The following is a 15,221-nucleotide window of genomic DNA, read 5'->3' on the forward strand; positions in this document are numbered from 1 at the left end:
CATAACATCCATGCGACATGATGAAGGATCATCATCATGTGGTTACATTACTTTTAAATATTTAAATGTAGGATATCACATTGTATTGCTCTTTTTCTAATAGTAATGTCAATGTAATTGCTATTAATTTAAAGTAGAAAGAACACATTATGTTTGCTGATAGTTTCTCTTTCCTTCATATTCCTTGAGCCTTTTCCAAAGGTCCATGTCAGTGATTTTAGTTGTAAAATGATGAGTCTAAAAATACATAAAGAAGACATTATATTCTAACTATCTGCTACAGATTCCACAGTCCACTTTAAAACCCCTTGTCATAGTTTTTGGTTATTTTATATATATTTATTTATTTATATATATTTTTCTTTAAGATTAATTCTTTGTTCTGTGTGTCAAGTGTTCTACTTTTTTGTGAATAAATTCATTGAACTGCTTCAGCTCTGCTTCTGGTATCTGCATTTGGGTTATACATTTTGTTTCCCTGTTATCCTGCTTCCAGATCTGAGATTCCACTTCTCTCAAACTGTAATATTAAGTTATTTCGTGAAATCATATCAGACAGGATAACAGGACAGTGGCCTTAGTGAACAATCAACTTAAATAGCCTTGAACTCAGTATGTGCTGAACTGTCACCTCAGTAATCAATGTTTATAAGAAAGAAAACTATCCATGTCATTTTCTGTTTATTACTGAATGTATGAAAAGAGAGCAACAACAATCACAAGTGTCATTAGATAAAGTGCACTTCATATAAGCAGTGTCATAATCTGTGAGACTCAATGAAGCCTACTGACCTGACCAGTTACATCACATCCTACTCAGTAATGCACATGATGATTCACAAGTTACAGGCTGCACATTGTGACAAATAATGCACACTCAATAATGCACACTATGATCCAATACACATACACAGATACACAGCTGTGCTAACAAAGTTATATAAACATTTCTCACATGTATATTACAAAGCATGCTGCTGTACAATATAAAACTTCATTTACTCTGACAAAAACACACAAATGTAAACACACTAATGTGCAAAAGGTGTAATCCAATAAGATTGAAGTTACTGACAAACGTATCTCACATTCTGGCAGTGTTTAAATTACAATCAGAGACTTTAGTGGCTTAGTTTCACTCACTGGACCATTTGGCATGAAGTCATATACCATCAGCAACCTGACAGGACACCGAGCAACACGTGTAGAGAATTACTTGTCAAGAGCTGCTTGATGTAAGAATGTGAGACACATCAAAGTTGACAATAAAGGAATCGTTCCACATTTTAGGAAATACACTTTGTGACTTTGAAGAGTTGATACCATTCTCACATCTATGCACTACTTATGAAGCTACAGCCAGCAGCCGGTTAGCTTAGCTTAGTACAAAGACTTGAAATAGTGAGAAACAGCTAGCTTAGCTTTCTCCAAAGGTAAACAGCACCTGTAAACCTTACTAATTTACACATTATAATCTGTTTATTTACACTAATGCACGGTAAAGTTGTGGTTTTAGGAGGGAGAGCAGAAGCTACTGTGCTTGAGCAACAAACAGCCCAGAGCATTTTGGTTTTTGGACAGATTAAACAAATGGGGTAAAAATATGGTGAGTACTACCGTTGCTGGCACTCACAGGCAGATAATATTACCTTTGGACATAACCCTGCACGTGGATGAAAATAACCACTCTAATTTGACTTGTAGTCAAAACAAATTCTGATTCTTTTGCCATTTCTATTACATAAAATTAGAAAAACCATTTCACTGTTTGGCTATGAGAAGCCTAAATCCTCTGGCCTGTCAAGTGAGCAATTATGCTACATCTTTGGTGATCAGCAATCCGCATTATTGTATAAAAGAAAATTAAGAAATAGAGATCCTTTCAGTCTGCCCCCATCGATGTGGATGAACCTGACATATAAAACTACCTGACTGAATCTCGAGATAATGTATTTCAGACACTGAAATAAGTGACTCTGTCACTTTTATGTTGTTAAGACACTTGAATGCACTGTTATGATGCTGTTGAGCCAAACTCCATTCTAAAGTTTTATGGTAAGGCCATATTTTTTAACAGTAAAGATTTAAGTTGCACCATCACTGCAACTCTTTTCTGATGCAATCTGATCTACAGACACAGTCGGCACACGTCATTTAGTCAGAAGTAGTTAGTTATTTAAAGTGTTTGCCACAAACACATCCTCCATCCATGCTCATCCATAGCCATTTCCAGTCTTTGAGCTAAACTAAGCTAAGCTAACTGGCTGGTGGTGTTGGCTATCAGTATTCTTACCAAAACTCTCACCAAAAAAGCGAATTTCCCAAAATGCAGAACTATTGCTGTTCCAATAACATCAGACAAGCTTAATTTTACTATTAAAATTGAATATTTTGCAGCATGAAATAGTGTCAAGAATTCCTATAAAGCACCATAACAGCAAGACAATTTATTACTGAGACGTACTTCTGAGGCAGGCTTCTAGACATGAGTGCAAACTAGGTCAAAGATTGTGCAGTTTTCTGAAACATACTACACTAAAACCATTAAATATCATCCTCTAGTACCCTGAAAAATCTGATTTAATATTAAAAAGTCACAGTGTCCACTTGAGATCCCCTGTGGGAGTGTCTGGGAGAGATTTGGCAGTGTTTGCAGGAGTGAGGCCAAGACAGAAGATACAAAGCCAGGACAGAGAAAGAGAAATGGAGACGGGGGAAAGGAGGCAGTGATAGTATCACAGAGTAGATAGACCATCTATTTTTTCACCAGTTCCTACAATTAGTATTTAAATGCATATGAACATTCCCTTTATACTTCGATATTGTTCTCTGGAATAATGAGCAGCAGGAAAACACACCAAAGTATGCAGGACATGAAAAATATGCTTATTGGTTATGTCACTTTGACCTGAACCAAGACAAATCTAATATAATATTCTGAGTATTAGTGAATGCAGTGCAACTGGATTTACTCATTACATTTTATGATCAGCACATGGTATCACCAGTGTTTGTTTGGACACAATTAAAATACCGTACGTGTCAGACGTTTGTGTGTATAATTTTGTACTGTACATACACTCAGTGCTGTCAGCCTTAGTCTAAGAGAAAATGACCTTCATTTTCCACTATCCTCAAACCCAGAACATCTCACAGATCTGCGGCTTGTTAAAGCTGTAGAACAAGTGAAACAAAGTGATGTGCAATTAAGCATATACTTCTGTTCTCTCTCACAGTCTGTCTGCTTCCTCGTCCGCCTCATTTGTCCCAGAACTTCCCCTCGGTATCCAGCCTCTGGTTGAGCCGACAGAGCTGCCGAAGGAAGCCGTCGTTGGGTCCGATCTCTCTTTTCTGACGCACCATGGCCAGAGCCGTGTGGACGTCCATGTTTTGGCGAAGCATTAGGTAGGCTATAACTAAGGTAGGCGAGCGGCTGTAGCCCTCCCTGCAATGGACGTACACTTTACCTGCAGAAGACAAGAAAAGCAGCTGTTCAGGTTGGACCAAACTCACAACAACAGTATCTGAAACATTGCATTTCAGTTTAAAGCTGCATTAATTTATTTTTTAGCCATTTCAGTGGCAGTGGAAAAACCTACAGAAACACTGATTTCATGTTTCCATTCACAATTTTAGGTCTAATAGTAGTCAGATCAAATAGTCAGATCCCCACAGACCCCACATTTTAAACAAAAACAAACAGGATTTTCATCTCAGCTGCGCTGTTATCCTCTGACCTTTTCCATTTTTGTATGCGAGCGCCTTCTCGATGAAGTCTGCTGCCTCTTCAAAGTAAACGCTGATGTCGAAGTGGTCCGTGTCACTGGCCGGTATGCCGTGGTAGATGATGCCTGTGCCGCCGTAGAACTCGGCGTTGGTGTTGACATGCATGAAGGAGTTTCCCTCTGCAGCGTTCAGGATGTGGGTGATGCCCTGGCGCTTGAGACGCATTACGTTCATTGCCACAAACCTGCATCAGATTGGTAAGCAGAAAGAAATACACACTATAAGGTTATTTTACACTTAGCTCTATGGCAACTGAGGTGTTGCCTGGATCTTTTAAATTACGATAATCATACCAAGTTTAGTCGACTGTTATTGGAGCACCGAGAAAAGAGGGGTGGGAATGGTCACTTGATTGATTGAGTAACATTGCTGAACAATGAACTAAACTCACAAGCCAGTCTTGCTAGTTACCCAGCTCGGAAGAAAGCATGTGGCGCCTTGTTAAGCTACACAAATAAAGGGAGAAGTTTCTGTCTGTGTTCTGTGTTTATTTATAGCAGCAGCGTCTCTTTGTTCCTCTAGCTAACAGGAGCTGGCTGGCTGAATCTGATAGCAGGCGTTGAGCATGTTCGCTTAAGTGGCAGGAGGACGGGGCTGAAAGGTGAGAGGGTGGTGACAACACCGCTGTCATGAAAAGTGACATAATTAAATAAAGTGTTTCATGAAATACAAAGTGGCAAAACATGTGTCAGGTCACACTTTAATTTACAGCACACTAATAAGACTTAACAGCTGTACTTTGTATTAAATTAGACTAAAATAACTTGCTCTTTATTAGATATCAAACAAACACAACTATAACTTAATCAGACACCATCGACCCCTTTACTTTCTTAGAGGGTCATTTGGGACACATTACAACAGAACTGTACTGTAAACTAAAAAGTCTAATAAGGATCTAACAGTGGGAAATAATGCACTTTAGTTAACACTACAGTTCTGTTGTACTGTGTCCCAGTTACCCTCTGATACAGTCTAAAAAGGCTCTAATAAAGGGTCTAATACTAATAAAGAACATATTATTTTTAGGTTTTGTCTCATTTTGTACAGCTTGTTATGTCTTATTAGTGCACTGTAAAATAAAGTGTGACCATGGGTCATTTGGAAAAATGCCATAATTAAATAAAATGAGACTTTTGAACATTTGCACACTAGTTTTTATTTTCCTGTAATCCACTTTCAGGCTCAATAGCAGAGTGTATTACATTATGGGCCTACTATTGACACCAGCTTTAACAACAGCCTTAGTTTTGGTGTCTTGGAATTCAAGAGTTCATTTTTCTTGCTCCCTCTTACTTTTTCTGTCATACAAACGTGCTGCTTTGCCAGAGATCTTGCTGCTTCTCGCTGCGAACCCCTGGGATCGCTGTACCACTTGGCACCTCCTGCCTTTTAGATGTCGAGAGCTAAAAATAGATCCGATGCACACTGGTGCTAACACTGAAAGCAACATCACGCCTCCACACACACACACAAAAAAAAAAAGTCTGCCAGGCGTTCAGGAACCAGGACAGATACATCAAAACAAAAAACACCCGCTCAGAGAGCACGATGCGTGGGCGCATGTTCTCTTCATGAGGCTTCACAGGGCTGCGTCGATGCATTTCTGTGCTCAGACCTATATTTGTCAGGACATATGCTCCGTTATAAAAGACAGAAGTGTTTCTGCTCCGTCCATTATGTCTCCATTAGGAAGGCAGGCGGAATAAAGGAGGCACTAGAGAAGCTTTCTCTCCTGAAATACACTGCCATGACTCACTGTGCTGGAAAAAAAAACATCCAAGAGTTTCTATGTTCATTAAAAATGTAGAACACACACTTGCTTGTGAGCCTGGAATATTCTCTTCCCATCTCAACACATTGTGCTGCACATCAGGAAAAACATTTTTTTACTGTGAAAAAAAAATTCTTATGTGCAGTAATCTGCATGGTGAACAAGCTTCTCCTGCTAATGACTCAATTAGAAAATGCTGTATGTGCTTTCAAGCGTAATTTAATTTAAGCTAAAGGTCAGTGTTGTTAACATCTTGATCATTTCAAGATTACTATGACATATACAGGAAATTGCACACTAGAGCACATGCATATCATCCCTTTAAGGCAGATATTTTAACACTCCAAGTCAGACTTTTTAAGAAATATATAGACCTCTTTGTAACACATTGTTTCAGTTGTGGGGTTCATGCAATTCTGCTTTTCTCAAAAAGTACATTTGGCTTGTTCTTCTAAGGAGGGAGAAATCAGCTGCACTGCCGCAACATCATTTCTATGATATCTGGGCAATATACCACCCTCCGTCTGCTGGAGTTTGCTTGCTTGCTTCCACTTATGAAGTTCAGACAACTCACATTTTAAGAATGTTTATTGCAGCGGCAGAACAGAGAGTTTGGCGTCTAGGCTCCAACCTCATCACTCCTCCCAGATTCTGTTTACATAGAGATATTGAGGAGTGATGAACGCATATCTTGGACCTCCTGTCGGAGCCTGCAGGTGGATGCTGGGGTGGTGGTGGGACTGAATAAACAGTGACTCTGTTGCAAGGCAGCGATGGCATTGACAAGCAGAGGGAGAGATGGGAGATGTTAGCTGTTTCAACAGACTGCCAGATTGGAAGGGTGGGTTTGGTATATATTACAGAGAGTGAGGCGTGTCACGTGTGATTGCAGTGCAGGTTGAGTTAACTACATTACTGTCAGCCTGCTCTACTGCATTTCCATAGAGTTGATGAACTCACAACAGATAAGATAAATCAATGTTAAACTCAACGCAGCATATGTTCAGATGTTCTGAGTTTTTAGTCCCTTGTATGGTCCAAAAACATTGGATCCTACAGCTCCTGTCAATCAACTTAATATTGCATGATGGGATAAGGCAAAAATGGTGCTTCAGTTAGAGATTTTTTTTTTTTTCCTAGGATGGGAAAGAGAAGGCATGATCTGCTATATTTTGCCTCTGACTGGCTCATCCCAAATCCTAACCAGTCATTGACAGAAAACTGAAAAATAAGTTTAAGTCAAGTTGATGGTGTCTGTCTCCTTAACTTCCTTCAAACTCCATGTCTCCTTTCCTTCTATTGTGTCCAACATCTAGATATTGTGACAAGCACAAGATATTGTGCTGCTGATTTTTCATCACTATGACCATCCCTTGTTAACATGTGAATTTAGCTCAACCTCTCATGACGAAATACATGAACCCTTGATATAGTCTACTATCCCTTTGTGTTAGTGAATGGATTCTGTGTTGTGTGTGTTTCTTTCCAAACTGACTCACTTGATGCTACACAGAGAGGTCCGTAATGTTAATTGCAGAGATGGAAATGTGGAGCACTCTGGGTATTTTAATTCAACAGGGGACTAACAGGTTCAGCAGCACACAAGCTATTTTCAAACCCGCCTCTCCTGCCAGCTCTGCCTTCTTCTGTCTCTGCTCCATTTTCTCTTATTTTATTATTTTTATTTTAAATAGCATTCCTGCATCCACCTCTTCAAAAATTCAACAAGCTCCTGTCTGATACAACCATCGTGGCTCTGGTTGCCTTCATGGTCTGTGAGCAGAAAGGAAATCTCTCAGACAGGGAAATAAAAATATCCAATTCTTAAAAGAGGCATTAACTTAACCTTAATTTATAGGACTGCCAATTAAAAAAAAGACTAATTATGGCACAGCAATGAGCTTTTAATGACCTCACTGTGAGCCATGGCATTCATTTTCTACAACAGATTATTCAAAGGCAAATTTAAGATGTTATTATAGTAAACAGTTAGTTTAAATTGTGTTTTAAATTATTTTAAAGGTGCAGCTTAAATAATTTATCATCCTTTGTGGTGTAATAACCTTTAATACAATAACACCTCAAACCAAACACATCATTCTGCTGCCACTGTCTCATAATATCAACGTTTCACCACATTAGAGTGTAATGGGATAATTAGAGGGATAAAAAGAGATTAAATTAGGATTGATTGTTTCAGCTGTGGTCAGATATTCACAATCTACAGGGACTGTTTATGATACGTGACCTGAATTGGAGAGCGACGTGTTCACTGAAATGTGTCACATCTGTACACGGGTGGAGAAAATAAACCTGAGGAGTTATAATCTTTTATAATGACCACAGCAGTGACTCACGCGTTGCCGACGTAGATCCGCGGGTAAACCTCGTGGAAGTGTTTGGTGGGCCAGCTGTAGAAGCCGCTCTCGTCCGTCAGCAGGTCGTTGAGCTGCTGGAGAGTCACCTCGAAGCTCGACATGTCGAGTCGGTCAGGAGCCGCTGCCTTCACCTGTTGGTTGTGTTTATTCTTCATTCTTCATAAGATCCGAAGAAGCACCTCCAGCAGACACACACACACACACACACACACAGAGAGGGAGGAAGGAGGTGAATGTGGCGGGCAGGTGTCGGGTTCTCGGTGTGGAGGAGCGGCGGCTGCTCTGCTCTCAGCGCGCTCGACAGGACTGAGAGCTGCTCAGTGTTGTGGAAACTAAACCTACATGCAGGGCCGGACTGGACTTTTTGAGGGGCTGGGGTCACCAAAACAATAAAGAGATAAGGGAGAAAAACTACATTTTAATACAAGGGTGTTTGGTTTCAGAGGTGGTGGTTTACACATTGAAGTCCATCAGCAAAAAAGGAAAAACAGATTATATTTATTTTAATTTTTAAACCATGGCACCCCAATTTAGTGATTTTCTTTCATAACATAAATGCCATTTTTTCAGGATTCAACATTAAAGGCATACTATGTCTTTCCTAAAGAAAAAGAACATATCTTAATGTATGGTATAATCGTTACAGGGTGTGTAAAGGTGCATTGATGTGCCGTAAGGCAAGTTCAAGGGTACGGTAGAATTATTAACCATTATTATTGTAATATACAACTATACAAAAAGTTCTGAATTAATTTTTTATTTACTATAATCTCTAAGTCACTCTTCATGTCTTTATCCATCTGTCTTATTTGTTGAGTTTGGGAGGACGGCCAACTATGAATGGTGATTTCTACCTTTAAGTGTGCTTATGCAATTTTGTTCAGAAGTAAAATGGATTTTTTTTTTAAGCTTTTCAAGGACAAAAAGTTAAGGAAGTTAATGGAAAGATGCAAGTGGGCGTAAATTCAACAGAGGTGGCGTGATTAGATACAAAGCAGCATTGATGTGAGTTCAAAATGTTTCCAGTGCCATGGGTGTAGCCCTAATATTAGAGCTGGATACTGGATGCAAAAATGGTGCCTATTTGGCCCAATAGGAGTTGTCCACCCGACACATGGATCAGAAAAGTTTCTGGCCTCCAAGCTTACTTCCATGGTTTCCGGCCCCATGAATATGTGCACTAGTGTTTCTCCTGCTGGCCCCAAATGTGAGTTCCTGCTCAGCCAATAGACTTAACATGGTGATCACGTTAGGGATCTTTAATTTCATTTTCTCGGCTCCAGGAAAGTTGACAAATATAAAAACTCCATGGAACTCTAAAATAACAGAAAGAGGTGAAGTCTCTTTTATTATGGTGGATTAAAGGGAAAAGGCTTTTTGGGTTGCAGGGGTATTTCTCACTGACCAAAAATTGAATGCAAGGGGCAACACTGTGTAAAGGTCTTGATTCTACAACCATGATCAAGCCCTTACTTTTATACCAATTTATCAATCAAGCAAATAACAGATTATGATGGAATTTGGTATCATGCTTTGCCACCTCTGATGTTTTGCTCTACAACAACGTCACACTATTTCCTCCTCTGCCTCTGCCCATGTTGTTTTGGGGAATTTGCTTAAACGCTTGATAGTGTTTCTTGGGAAGACAGTGGAGATGAAAAAGGTGACACTGATAATTTTACAATGCAAGAGATAATTTTATTGATATACAGAGTTTAAAGAAATATATGAATTGACAGGCATGGCATGCAAAATGCTTTCAAGAAAGTAATTACATCTAAAGTGCAAATGCTGCAGTTTGTCACCAGACAATCATTAATTAGGAAGAGTACAAGTTATTCTCCAGTGAAGCCCTGCATCCCAGTGTGAAGACTGACTTGAAGAGAGGATGGTGGAGGGATTTCATGTCACACCATGCCTGCTTCTGCAAAGCTCCTTCAGCAGCTTAGCTTTGAGGGTATAAAGCTTTAGTAGAAGGAAAAAAAACAAGGAGGAGATGACACACAGATTTACCACAGTTTGTGACCTCAATATGGACAGTATGCCAGACCAGCTGGAAACATTTGGGAAAGTGTATGACCACATTACTGGGCTGCTCCCCTACCTACCTGTTTTAACCTTTAAATTTTAGGCCATTAAAGAAGCCTTTACCCCTTTTGCAAGTGTAGAAGGGAAATGTTTCAATCAAGATCATCAGTGTTTTTCACATTTTTTATCATCTACACATTCACATTAAGAACTGGATCAATATTTTGTGCATTATGACGGCTAAGAGGTGTCACTTAAACCAAAAGGTAATTTTGTGTGTGTGCCATGTCATCCCTCCTTATCTTCATCTCCTGACAGCTCACAATGTCAACTACTTAGCAATTAGCTCAGATAGCAGATTTCTAGTACATATATTAAATCTCTAGCTGGTAGACAAAAATCCTTAAGTTGGCTGCCTCACTCTTCAGCACATCTCAGGTTGCATTTTTGCTGCCCGGCAGCGGAGGACTTTCAGAAAGCTGTCGATCTTGTGGGAGTCCCGGCGGAAGCAGGACAACAGGAACTGGAAGTTGATCAACTTTGAAATCCTGTCCTGGCTGATGTCGTTGCCTCCTCTGTAGGGCAGTGAGGAGATGGACTGAGCTGCTGGACCCATCTGGGAGAGAAAGTAGGCAGGTAAAGTAAGAGGGAGGTTGGGAAAGAGAGGAATTTATGTATTTTTCCACTGGCTTGTAGTGCTATCCATCTAGACTGTTTTGGCGTGTGTTGCTGAGTTTTGCAGGTATCAGCCTTCTCTCGAATAAAATGGAACTAGGTGGCACTCAAAATCAAAACAAACACTTACACACCTTGCCAGACAGGATATCCAGTCCTTCTCCCAGGTTTTTGGTGTGCTCCTGGAGCTCCCGGATCTTGTTGGATATGCTGTTTTGGGCTGGGTGAGGCAGGGTGTTAGCTGAGTTGGACAGGACTACCAGGGGGTCGAGCCAGGCGTGGAGCAGAGAGCGAACCAATGACAACAGGTCTGACTCCTGCAGGGAAACAGATAATAATAAGATCAGACAATAAACTCAGGTTAATTGGTGGGTGGGGGGGCAAAAGATCAATATGCAATAAATTAAGATGTTCCAATTGTGAAGTTGCTAATCGAACTGTAAATATTGACCAGCACACAAAAGGAAGTCTTGGCCAATATATCTGTTATCCTGATATCCGCTGGCTACACCAGAAGACCCGAAACACCGGAAAGTAAGTATGTCAGTAGGTATTACAGATTTGTCAATGTTAACATAAAAATAAAATTAAAATTTTATTTCTTCAGGTTTTATCCAACTAATTTATTCTATTCAATTGCAACAGGGTCTCTTAAACAAAATGTGCTTACAGTTTCAAATTACTTATAAGTTTTTGAACTTTTACAATGTTAAGTTAGTTCAACTGGTTCATCCAATCACCTGCTAAGTATTTTTTGAAAGTGCCAGCTCTTTTCCAAACTGCAAGGACTTCACAGATGATTGCATCTTTTATGGAAGTATGGTAATGAGAAACACTGAACTGAACAAAACTTTGACTCCTGCTGGACAAAAAAAAATGGAAGTGGAAGTGGAAAAGATAAGATAAGATATTCCTTTATTAGTCCCACAGTGGGGAGATTTTCAGTGTTACAGCAGCAAAGTGTATAGCAAAAATTGTAAAATCAACAGCAAAAAGAGACAATAAATAGCAGCAAGCAATATAAACAGGGAAATATAACTGGGAAAAATATATAACATAGGAAATGGTAACAGCAAATATACATTATTTACAAATTTACACCATGGCACAGGGGGATTATGGATATTGCACATTGAGTTAGGGATTTTGGTACAGATATTGCACACTGGATGATAATACACCTAGTTGGAGTATTGATATTGCACATAGGAACACAAGCATGTACTAGAGAAAAATAAAAGAAATACAGTCACTTACTGACACTTGCAGAGCTTGCTCCTTGTCATTAGGTGTCTGTAGAGAGGAGGTGTGGCACATTGAGGGGCGGGGCATGATCATCCGGCCTATAGGAGGAAAATGAGAATCCTGGGCGGGACATAAGATGATCGTTATATTGTAATGCACAGTCACAAATAACTGCTCACCTGCTAATACATGTTTCGCTGCGATTGAAAGATAGCAAGTATCAGACACCTTCAGATAGTGCAAACACACACAATCACAGGTACTGACCAGGTCGTGGGTGAGTGTTGTGCTGAGGGAGTGCAGCGTGTCAGAGCGCTGAGAGGCTCGGTCGAGCAGGTCACTGATGGGGACGGCGCTGCACGCTGCCACAGTATACAAAACTATGAAGCAGGGAAATAAGACAGAGATAATGGAGTAATCTTTTTTTGTTTTTTATTTATTTTTTATTTTTTGTAAGGCCAAATGTCACAGAATCTCAGTAGGCTAATGAGTTTAAAGTGTTCATTCTCTTTTGCTTCAGCAGCAGTAGCACAGGTGGTTAATTTATTAAACGTTAACACATGCATTGACAGTACACCCCTCTCCAGGATATTAAATGTTTTTGAAGGATTTAATGAATGACTAATAATTGATGAATGAAACAAGCTGAATTTGTACATTGGTAGGTAGCCCAGATTTTTTTTAATTGATAAAAATCCAATATCAATATACTGACCATTATACATAAACACATAAGAGATGGCAAGTATTTGTGATAAGGATCCTTGTCTATATGTCATAGATCATATATATGAGCTAATATCGGCCAGTATAATAACGGCCCAGGTGATTTATTGGTCTGACTCTAGTAACACAATGTTTAAAATCTCTGATTTGAGTGCCAGAACATACCAGTTTTAATTAAGATATTCTACAACCCACATTGTATTGATCCCACACAAATAAAAGCAAAAAGATCCTATTTTCATATAATTTCATAGACAGATAAAATAGACAAGTCTCACCTGTCATGAAGAGTTTGCTTCCATTGGTTTTTCTGTGAGCCATCTCTTGTCTCCTTTTAGCTTTTTGTTAGCCTTCACTTCTTTCCCTCGTTGCAGCTTCTTTCTCTTTCTCAGTGTTGCCTCCATTTTATAGTTCCTCCTCGGCTTCATCCGTTTGCGTATGCAGCAGGTGGGTGCGTGTGAGCTGATTGTTTGGTCCAGTTCCTAATGAGAAACATGGTCAAGGAGATTTGAATGGATGCAACAGGTCGAAGTGGAAAAAGTTCCTCCCAGATCTTAATTAGAGGGATGAAACAACACGTGTCTTAATTCACAACAACGTCATTTGATGGTTAAATTACTGATGACCATCTAAGTCCATGACTCACCTGACATTTTAATTTACAGTCAGTGATAAAAGAAGTACTTTACTTCAGTTCAAGCAGCAATACCACAGTGTACAAGTACTCTTCAATCTATATTCAATATTCAGTAAGTGTTTGGGAATCGGGGACACCAATTATTGAAGACAGTTTGGAACCCGAACTCTTCATAAGAAGCCACACCATTGTAAAATGTGCAGAAAGTGTCTTGGCATCGTCTTGCTGAAAAGAGCAGGGACGTCTCTGAAAAAGACATTGTCTGAATGGCAGCATATGTCGTATGCATGCACCCTTCAGCATTAATGGTGCCTTCACAGATGTGACTGTTATCCATGATGCCATGAGCACCACTAACACACCCGTCACAGATGTTGGCTTTTGAAGTTAGTAACAATCTGGATAGTCCTTTTCCTCTTTAGCCTGGAGGATACAACGTCCATGATGTTCAAAAACAATCTGAAATGTAGACTCAAGACCACAGCACACTGTAACACTTTGCATTAGTGCACCAGAGAAGTCAGCAGTGTTTCTGGAGGTTTATATATTTTATTTGCATGGTAGAGTCTTAACTTGCATTTGTAGATGCGGCAATAAACTGCGTTCACCGAAGATCGTTTTTCAAAGTGTTCCTGAGCCCATGTAGTTATATCCTTTAAGCAATTATGTGGATTTTTTTTATGCAATGCTGCCTGACAGGTCAAAGGTCACAGCCATTTAAAGTTGATTTTTGGCCTTGTCCCTTATGTACAGAGATTTGTCTGGACTCTGTCGTTTAATGATATTATGGATTGTAGATGGTAAAATCCCCACTTTTTTGCAGTTTTCTGTTAAGAAATGTTGTTCTCAAACGGCTGGACTCTTTGCATGCAGTTTTTCACAAAGTGGTGAACCTCACCCCATCCTCCCCGGTGAAGGACTGAGCCTATCAAGGACGCCACTTTCATATCCAAACGTGATGCTGTCACCTGTTACCAATTAACCTGTTTACCTGTTGAATGTGTTTTTGAATATTCCACAACTTTCCCAGCTTTGTGTTGCCCCTGTCCCAGTGTTTATGAAACATGTTGTAGACATCAAATTCAGAATGAGTATATATTTACAGAAAACAAAGTTTAAAAAGCCAATGTAGCACTATTAAACAGCAATGAGACATGATACCTAGATTTAGATAAAGCGAAAGTACTGGAAATTTGTAAGAACTGTTTAAATTTTCTTTTCTTTGTCTAGAGGGGAAAATGTCTTTAGGGAAAACCTGTCCTTTTTTATGGACTTTTTTTTAATCCTCACACTTGTTTGTCACAGTCAGTTAGTGTTTTTAGAGTTACTGCAATATTTTCCCAGAATGCATTGAAAATCTACAGTAACACACTGCACACAGTGAGGAACTGCTGAGAATACAGTAATGCTGTATTACCGTGAAAAAAAAAAAAAATCATTTACAGTGCAGTTTTTGATCTATTATTATAGGCTCAGATAAAATAAGACTTTATTGCTCCAGGGGATATTCACAAGTTAATGTGGATAATGCTGCCTTTACCTTGTCATTGTTTGGGGAAAAATATGTTTTAAATTATTTATTTTCTTCTGAGATATAAAAACTAATATGTAGAAATGTACTGCATGTTATTCTAAATATTGTCCTTAATTGTCCCTTGGTCAAAATGTGTAATGCAGACAGCTCTGGTAAAACAAACCTGTGTGCAGAGGAGGTGTCAGGTTAGGTGAAAGGAATTTAATGAGGACATCTGGTGGACACATGTGGGATGGCAGGTCCAACATGACACTGCAAGACTCAACACAGAAAACAGAGAGGTGAGGAGGATAGAACAGAGAATAAGACAGACAACTAAGACATAAACTGTACTTGTACATTAATGTGGCTTTGTGTGCAGAAAATGTGCTTTTCTGAGTCTGAGCACATTTTATAAAACATTAAAACTAGCCAGCTAGCAAATAATCTAACTTCTTT

General features: G+C 39.3%; 2 protein-coding genes across 2 annotated transcripts; both read right to left on the reverse strand.

Annotated features, from left to right (window-relative positions):
* Positions 1-2,752: 2,752 nt before the first annotated feature.
* LOC146309650 (dual specificity protein phosphatase 3-like) lies at positions 2,753-8,139 on the reverse strand. Its single transcript, XM_084743628.1, has 3 exons — positions 7,918-8,139; positions 3,738-3,970; positions 2,753-3,467 (listed from the first exon to the last, which is right to left on the reverse strand). Exons 1-3 carry the CDS (start codon positions 8,091-8,093, stop codon positions 3,259-3,261), a joined length of 618 nt encoding a protein of 205 aa, XP_084599754.1. The 5' UTR covers positions 8,094-8,139; the 3' UTR covers positions 2,753-3,258.
* Positions 8,140-10,085: 1,946 nt separating this feature from the next.
* Positions 10,086-13,002, reverse strand: prl (prolactin). The gene is made up of 5 exons (XM_084745256.1): positions 12,891-13,002; positions 12,154-12,266; positions 11,899-12,006; positions 10,776-10,958; positions 10,086-10,582 (listed from the first exon to the last, which is right to left on the reverse strand). The coding sequence occupies exons 1-5, from the start codon at positions 12,931-12,933 to the stop codon at positions 10,391-10,393; spliced, it is 639 nt and encodes a 212-aa protein (XP_084601382.1). The 5' UTR covers positions 12,934-13,002; the 3' UTR covers positions 10,086-10,390.
* Positions 13,003-15,221: the final 2,219 nt, after the last annotated feature.

Source organism: Lutjanus erythropterus, chromosome 19 (genome assembly GCF_056507025.1).
Source record: "Lutjanus erythropterus isolate fLutEry1 chromosome 19, fLutEry1.hap2, whole genome shotgun sequence".
Classification (NCBI taxonomy): domain Eukaryota; kingdom Metazoa; phylum Chordata; class Actinopteri; order Lutjaniformes; family Lutjanidae; genus Lutjanus; species Lutjanus erythropterus.

What these genes read in the sequence shown, in the direction of transcription:
- LOC146309650 (XM_084743628.1), bottom strand. Translation starts at nt 8,093, where the DNA reads ATGAAGAATAAACACAACCAACAGGTGAAGGCAGCGGCTCCTGACCGA. An exon ending in CGGATCTACGTCGGCAACGC is followed by an intron (nt 3,971 to 7,917) that starts GTGAGTCACTGC and finishes AATCTGATGCAG; the next exon opens with GTTTGTGGCAATGAACGTAA. An exon ending in CGCATACAAAAATGGAAAAG is followed by an intron (nt 3,468 to 3,737) that starts GTCAGAGGATAA and finishes TGTCTTCTGCAG; the next exon opens with GTAAAGTGTACGTCCATTGC.
- prl (XM_084745256.1), bottom strand. Translation starts at nt 12,933, where the DNA reads ATGGCTCACAGAAAAACCAATGGAAGCAAACTCTTCATGACAG. An exon ending in CAACACTCACCCACGACCTG is followed by an intron (nt 12,007 to 12,153) that starts GTCAGTACCTGT and finishes TGTCCCGCCCAG; the next exon opens with GATTCTCATTTTCCTCCTAT. An exon ending in AGCAAGCTCTGCAAGTGTCA is followed by an intron (nt 10,959 to 11,898) that starts GTAAGTGACTGT and finishes GTTTCCCTGCAG; the next exon opens with GAGTCAGACCTGTTGTCATT.